Source organism: Gadus macrocephalus, chromosome 2 (assembly GCF_031168955.1).
Source record: "Gadus macrocephalus chromosome 2, ASM3116895v1".
Taxonomy (NCBI): Eukaryota; Metazoa; Chordata; class Actinopteri; order Gadiformes; family Gadidae; genus Gadus; species Gadus macrocephalus.
Window position 1 is genome coordinate 19,344,027 of NC_082383.1, and position 7,862 is coordinate 19,351,888.

At 48.6% G+C, this 7,862-nt stretch overlaps 1 protein-coding gene across 1 annotated transcript; it reads left to right on the forward strand.

Annotated features, from left to right (window-relative positions):
* The first annotated feature begins 301 nt into the window (after positions 1–301).
* LOC132451800 (neuronal pentraxin-1-like) lies at positions 302–7,303 on the forward strand. Its single transcript, XM_060044386.1, has 5 exons — positions 302–924; positions 1,855–2,068; positions 2,814–3,058; positions 3,605–3,784; positions 5,771–7,303. Exons 1-5 carry the CDS (start codon positions 451–453, stop codon positions 5,990–5,992), a joined length of 1,335 nt encoding a protein of 444 aa, XP_059900369.1. The 5' UTR covers positions 302–450; the 3' UTR covers positions 5,993–7,303.
* The last annotated feature ends 559 nt before the right edge of the window (positions 7,304–7,862 follow it).

Below are 7,862 nucleotides of genomic sequence, written 5' to 3' on the forward strand. Positions count from 1 at the left end.
CACATGGAACTCAGCCTGGCCGAGGTGGGATGGAACCGACAACTCTTCAATAGTCTGACAATTAAATATTCACCAGGCGAGAAACGGCAGGCGGTACACGGGGAGGGAGAAATTGAGTCTTGAGTCCACGAAAGTGCGTGCGTGTGTGTGCGGCTGTGCGTGCGCGTGCGTTTGCGCGTGCGAGCGCGTGACGCTGCCGAGTGGATTACGAAGGGAAGTGCGGCTCCGCGGGGCTCTCTCGCCGTGACGCAGCGGACAGTCGCCTCTGCGCAGAAGCCCACGCGCGCGGTATATAAACGGAGGGCGCGCGCTGCGAACGGGGACAGTTCCGTGGTGCTGAAAACCTGCGCGCTCTTCACTCCGCGCTCTGCACCGCAAACTCCGACAACAACCAGACCCCGAAACTTAACCCACCGGACGCACCCCGGCGTGAGGCGACTTCGCGCCAGCATGAAGCTCGCACGGGACAGGATATACTGGAGACTTTTCCTGTTTTCCTCGCTTTTGCTCGTGGGGACTTCGGCGCAAGGAGGACAGACGCAGTTCATCTGCACGAGCGTGCCCAAGGATATGGACATATGCTCGGCCACGGTGCGCAACAGCGTGCCACCGGTGGCGGCGGGGGACGACCTGAAGACCACCGTTCTGCAGCTGCGCGAGACGGTATTGCAGCAGAAGGAGACCATCATCAACCAGAAAGAGACCATACGCGAGCTCACCTCGAAGCTCTCGCGCTGCGAGAGCCAGAATGGCGGGGGCGCGGAGCCCGGGGGCGGCGGGGACGAGCGGGGCGGCCGAAGGAAAGACCCGGCGGGGGGCAGTAAGAACACCATGGGGGACCACGTGTCCCGCGGCCCGTCCGACACCCTGGCGCAGCTCGCGCAGACTCTGCAGTCGCTGAAGCAGAGGCTGGAGAACCTGGAGGTACAGCACGCGCTCACCGGCTGATAGACCCGTTTAACTGTCAAGTTAAGTTAGAGCGGGACCCCGAAATGAGTGCGACACCGCATCACATGTAGGATCTAGATCCACATGTGAGATCATGTTTATAGTGTAACCGGTGAAACCAGTTAGAAACAGTTTTTTGTTTTGACACTTAAACCGAAACTCTAACGTCCCCTTTGATGTCCCCTTTGAGGCACACTTATTTTCTCCTTTAAAGTCCCCTTCAACATCCCTTAAACGTCCCCTTTAACGTCCAGAGCTTCAAGCCAGCGCCTTTTTCAGATATTTGTTTGAGTTGCCGCATGATCCCTAACGCGAGAGCTTTTCTTTGCGCTCGTTAATACCGACATTATCTCCCGCCGCCCTCTCCCGCGGATTATTTACTGATCACTGTAAATTTGTGAAGTGCACGCGCACCAACATCTGATGCACGCACGTGCGCGCCTCCTTGAATGGAATGCATTTATAAAGCGCTCTTATAACCTGCGGCCACTCAAATCGCCTTACAATACTGCCTCACATTCACTCATGCATACACACGTTCACACACACGTGTGCATGAATGGTTGAATGTGTGCATGAAAGTTTGAATGTTAGGCGACAGCCAGCTCGTCTGGAGCAGTCAGGGTGAGGTGCCTTGTTCAGGGTCACTGCGACCCTCCGCTAGGAAGAGCCGGGGATCGCACTAGCAACCTTCTGGTTACCAGCCACCCAACTCTACCTCCTGGGCCACATGCGGCCCCGTGAGATAACAAAAAGTGTGTTCCTCGGGAGCCGTTTGGGTTCAATGCCTTGCTCAGGTTCACCTTGACACTGCGCTCAGTGGGAGCCGGGGATCGAACTAGCAACCTTCTGGGTACAAGTCAACCCGACACCAAACAAAGTGTCTTTCCCTCTGCCCGGTTGCAGCAGTTCAGCCGGAGCAACAGCTCGGGCCAGGCGTCTAGCCTGAAGGACCTCCTGCAGACCAAGATCGACGAGCTCGAGCGCCAGGTGCTGTCGCGCGTCAACAGCGTGGAGGAGGGCCGGCAGCCTGCGCTGCTGCGCAACCAGACGGCGCAGCGGGGCCGCGTGGAGACCACCCTGACGTCCATGCACCAGAGGATCACCGACCTGGAGAAAGGTGTGTGTGTGTGTGTGTGTGTGTGTGTGTGTGTGTGTGTGTGTGGCGGGGGGGGTGGGGCGAGGGGGGCCTCTCCCGGAGTCAACGAGTCAGTAATGACACGGATAGCCTAATTAAACGCAATTAAGGTATACGACTCAATGAAAAAAAATTTGACTCGTATAAGAAAATAAATAAAGGAACTTTATAATAAATAAAAAGCAAGAAAGGAAAAAAATGAAATAAATAAGCTAAAAATGTATAATCGGGCGAATTTTATAATAAATAAAAATCAAGAATGAAAGAAAGCGGAAGGAGTAAAAACATAAATAGATACATTAAAGTTGATCAGTTATGAAATATACTGCCAGGTGTATGCATTGATACGACAGTGAGGTCGATGCATGTGTTTATGTTACACAAAGCAGACGGATAATGCGTTGTGTAACAACATTTCCCCTTAACCAGCACGCTTTATTGTCTATAAATCCTCCAATCCGCTGACATTACGCAGCGTCAAACAACACAAATATATCACACACAGGCTATATCAGCCGATTGCGTGACTTATAAACTATAAAGCGTGAGAGTTTAGGATATAATTTGTATCACACACATGTTGTGTAACACAAACATCCTCTAAACCCGCACGCTCTATCTTCTATATAAATCCTCAAATCCACTGATTCACGCAGCGTCGATGCTTTAAAGCGCCAAAACTCCAGGGAATCAATCCATCAACCTCCAACTTTCTTTGCCGTTCCAGGACAGCGAGAGAATCGGCCGCTGGACAAGTTCCAGCTCACCTTCCCGCTGAGGACCAACTACATGTACGCCAAGGTGAAGAAGAGCCTGCCGGAGATGTACGCTCTCACGGTTTGCATGTGGCTCAAGTCCAACGCATCCCCAGGCGTGGGCACGCCCTTCTCCTACGCGGTGCCGGGCCAGGCCAACGAGCTGGTGCTGATCGAGTGGGGCAACAACCCAATGGAGCTGCTGGTCAACGACAAGGTAGGGCCCAGTTTCGAGTGGTTGGCTGACGATAGATCGATTATCAACGTGATGGACCTGAGGGATTACGTATTTAGAGTAGGCCTTCCACATTGCGGACGGCTTAAAGGGATCCGTCCCGGCGGGAGACAGGACCAGACAGTGGTGGTGGGCCGTTCATCCATTGGGGCGAATATGGATGAAATCCAATTATTTAATATCTATGTAATGGCATTAAATAGGCTATATTTTCAGTGTTGTCAAATGCACTTGTGTTTAGCTTTGTGTTTGGTGCAATACCTTGTTCATATTGTTTTTATAATTAGTTGTTACGTGACTCACATGTTATCTCTTTAATACTGTTTTTTATTTTGTGGGGTATTTTGTTTCCAAATACAGAACATCTCGTAGACATTGAGCTATTCAGTTTCCAACGTTGTATGTGTTTTCCTTGTTATAAATAAAGACATTTCCGCCATAAACTGTCGCAGAAATGGCACAAACTGGTGCATACAGATTCATCAGAAGAAGCATTAATTGAAGAGTTCAACGCTCTATCTCGTGCAGGTCGCGAAGCTTCCCTTCATCATTAACGACGGCAAGTGGCACCACATCTGCGTGACGTGGACGACGCGTGACGGGGTGTGGGAAGCGTTCCAGGACGGAGTCATGAGGGGGAGTGGCGAGAACCTTGCCCCGTATCATCCAATCAAACCGCAGGGATTACTCATCCTGGGCCAAGAGCAGGTAATGGCCCAGTTTCATTTAATGCCTTTTAATTAGATTCTAATTTAAGTACATATTCTTTATTAATTATCATTAATGAGTTTGAGTTTCTTAACGTTTTTTTCTTATTTTTTCTGATTGAGTTTGTAACTTTCTAGCTCCCATTTCATGTTTAACTCCTCTGTTGAAAGATTTTACCATCAAGGGAAATCTTTTAAATGTCACCCAGTCTTTAAGATGATTTATATTAAAAGCTATCAAGACATTTTTCTTGATTCAATTCACTTTTTCATCACCCATTAGGCTCATGTGTATGTGAGGGATGGGGAATGAAGCTAATTGAAAATTCTTTATAAAACTACTTTTTTATAAAATCCCACCAGACTTCACGTCACTCCACACATCCTTCAAATAAAAATAACCAAACTGAAGGGCGTTCTCTCCGATCAGAGGCCTCAGGAGAACTCCACAATTTAGCATTTAGATGAACACATGCCTGACTGCCAAATCATACTCCTACATCCATAGCTTCCCCGATCATTCTGAGCAGATTCTGAGCACGATGAAAGTCTGCAAAAGTCACAAATACATTGACATCATGTGATCTTAATAACGCGAAGAGGATGTGTTGAACGAAGGAACGTATACTCAGACCTCTTCAACGACCCCGGACAGTGCAGCAGGAAGGCTGAAGCGGGCCGACCAGCTTGTGTTACAGAATGCCTCGTGTAAAAACAAACAGAGCACTGACTTCTTTTGTGCCAAGGATTATTCAGTTGATTAACAGGTTGAATTCAGGTAGAGAGCCATCCTAAAGTATGCACTATGCACTTTGAATGTTTATGTTTATTGTCTGTTTGTATTAGTTTGTCATTTTGTCTATCGTTTGAGTCTGAGTCTGTATGTACTTGTACTTATATGTGCTGTTTGTGCTTATATGTTTTTTAAATGTTCCCAAATGCAAGACAAATTCCCCTTGGGGCAATAAAGGTTTATCTATCTATCTATCTATCTATCTATCTATCTATCTATCTATCTATCTATCTATCTATCTATCTATCTATCTATCTATCTATCTATCTATCTATCTATCTATCTATCTATCTATCTATCTATCTATCTATCTATCTATCTATCTATCTATCTATCTATCTATCTATCTATCTATCTATCTATCTATCTATCTATCTATCTATCTATCTATCTATCTATCTATCTATCTATCTATCTATCTATCTATCTATCTATCTATCTATCTATCTATCTATCTATCTATCTATCTATCTATCTATCTATCTATCTATCTATCTATCTATCTATCTATCTATCTATCTATCTATCTATCTATCTATCTATCTATCTATCTATCTATCTATCTATCTATCTATCTATCTATCTATCTATCTATCTATCTATCTATCAATGTGTAAGAGAGAGGAGACATTTATCTGTGGCGGTGCCCCTTGTGGGGTACAGCGCTCACACTGAACCCTGTAGGCGTCTGAGCAGAGGCGCACTCTGGCCTCGACGATGAATGTTCCTGCAGTGGGTTCACACCATCGGCCTGTTCCATGGGCGGATGATGAGATTGGCCACCCTGAGCGCCACCCCTTCTCGACCCTGACCTATCGACAGACTCCATTGCATTTACATTCAGCGCATTGAGCAGACGCTTTGATCCAAAGCAACCGACATTCGCAAAGCAAGTACATTTGTCAGAAGAAAGAGAAACAACATGTATTGCTGTCTCTACAGTAAAGATGTTCATAGAAACAAGTGCCAAGCACTAAACATCTCTAGGTTAACCCATTCCCTGTACACAACAAAGATAGCTAGGGTAAGATGCTACACGAGTACTATTTTTAAGTGCCAGGACTCACGACATACAATGATTGCCTAAGCGGGGTGTGTGGGGTTCAGGAGCGGCTATGCAGAGTCTAGGTGCATTGCCTTCTTTAGGTAACTTTCCATCCCTGTTCTAACATCTCCTACGCCTGGTCTCTGCAGGACACGTACGGCGGCGGCTTCGACGCCACTCAGGCCTTCGTGGGCGACCTGGCAAACTTCCACATTTGGGACCGCAAGCTGTCGGTGGGCGAGATCTACAACCTGTCCACCTGCAGCAGCAAGGCCCAGGTGGGCAACGTCTTCTCCTGGCTGGAGACCAGCCTGGACGTGTACGGAGGCGCCTCCAAGTGGACCTTCGAAGCCTGCCGCCAGCTCAACTGAACCGGGGCCTGGCCCCTCAACTCGACCTCCACTGACCCCACCACACACACCCTCTACCCTCCTGGGGGTCTGACCAGCCAATGAGGACATGGGGAGGGGAGGGGGGGGGGGGGGGGGGTATCAAAGCCACCGTTGTCATGGTTACCCACAGATGAACAGTTTAACTTTTTGACAGTTGGACGGTTTAACTTTTTGACAGTCGAACAGTTGGACAGTTGGACAGTCGGACAGTTGAACAGTTGGACAGTTGGACAGTTGACGGTCGAAGCGGTGTCCGGATCTAACTTTGGGGGCGTGCGGGAGTGTTATCTGGTGAACTAAGGACACCTGATACTAGAGTCATATTTTGGCTTTCGGAAAGAGGAAGATTTTCATGAAGTGGACTTTTGACAAACGGTGGGGCTTTGACGTGAGGCGGTTCCGACCGCGGTCCCGGGTTCCATTCTGAAGCCAAGCCGCCTGTTGCCGTCGTGATGGTCGGTAACCATCGGTAACCCGGCCCGACGCAACGCCGGCCTTGTGCCACCATGACAGGCCCAAGTTTGAGGAGGACCGCCTTGGTTCCCCCGCTCAGACGGAGCAAGTCTCTTTTTCTTCTTCTTCTTCTTCTTCTCCTCCCTGGTCCTGCGTTATGTTGCCGTCGCCGTCACCCGGACGTTTTCACAGAGACATTTGACAGAAGGGTTTTTGACAGTTGGTAGAAACCGTTGGTAGAATGTAGGTTGCGATGGAGGGAGAGAGAGAGAGGCGGGCGGGCCATGCTTTTCCACTGCTTTCCATTGTCGACCGTCCCCCCTAGCTTCAGTGGATCCATGAGAGCGATGTCTTGCCAACGTACGGAAACCCACAAGAGTGCCTTTGGGCCGTGGACGCAACGCAACCGCCATCGTCTGCAGTCTCTGTTCGCCGTCTGTGTTTCCGTTGAGTTTGTTCTGTGAATTCAGCTTATTTTTTTTTCGAGACGAGAAAAAAAGATTAACACGATTATCGGAGCAACGTGACACTTTGTAAGATACCGAAATAGAGTTGATTTAAAAAGTAAGCTAGTTTCTTTGTTCCCGGCGGGGGTCCGACGGCACGGCGGTGGGGCGGGGTTCGTACTTTAGGTGGGTGGCGAGGTGTACAGGGGGGGGCTGCATGAAACACGCCCCCTCCTGACCGGAGCTCCGCCCCTGGGTCGCCATGGTTACGACCGTGGACACGCCCGGTCCGGGTTTTGTACCGTATTGTTTCATGACCCACGCATGGCTGCACTGAGACTTGGAGATTAAAAATGTTCTAATTTTATAATAAAAAGGAAAATAAAAGAGACTTATCGGTTTATGAGTGTTTCAGAGAGGGAGGGAGAGGGGGAGAGAGAGGGGAGGGAGTGAGAGAGGAAAGGAGAGAGAAAGAGGATGAGTGCTTGTGTTTGAATGCGACTATTTTCGGAAAAGAAAGGAATAGAGGTCAATATAGGTCAACATTCGAAAATGTGTGATTGTGTGTGTGTGTGTGTGTGTGTGTGTGTGTGTGTGTGTGTGTGTGTGTGTGTGTGTGTGTGTGTGTGTGAGAGAAATACTGTACGGACATGCTTGCATTGTTATTTCTTGGATTTGAACCTGTGACCCTGGTAGTGAGGAGATCTAAGAGAGTACAATCAATGAATCTCACACACACACACACACACACACACACACACACACACACACACACACACACACACACACACACACACACACACACACACACACACACACACACACACACACACAGTACTTCTGCGTAAGTTAAACTATCTTCTTCCTCCAGGAATGTCGTCTGTCACAGGGCTGCGCCGTGGTGAGCTGGCTGGCTCTATAGCTGCCAGCCCGGGGCTGAATAATAGATT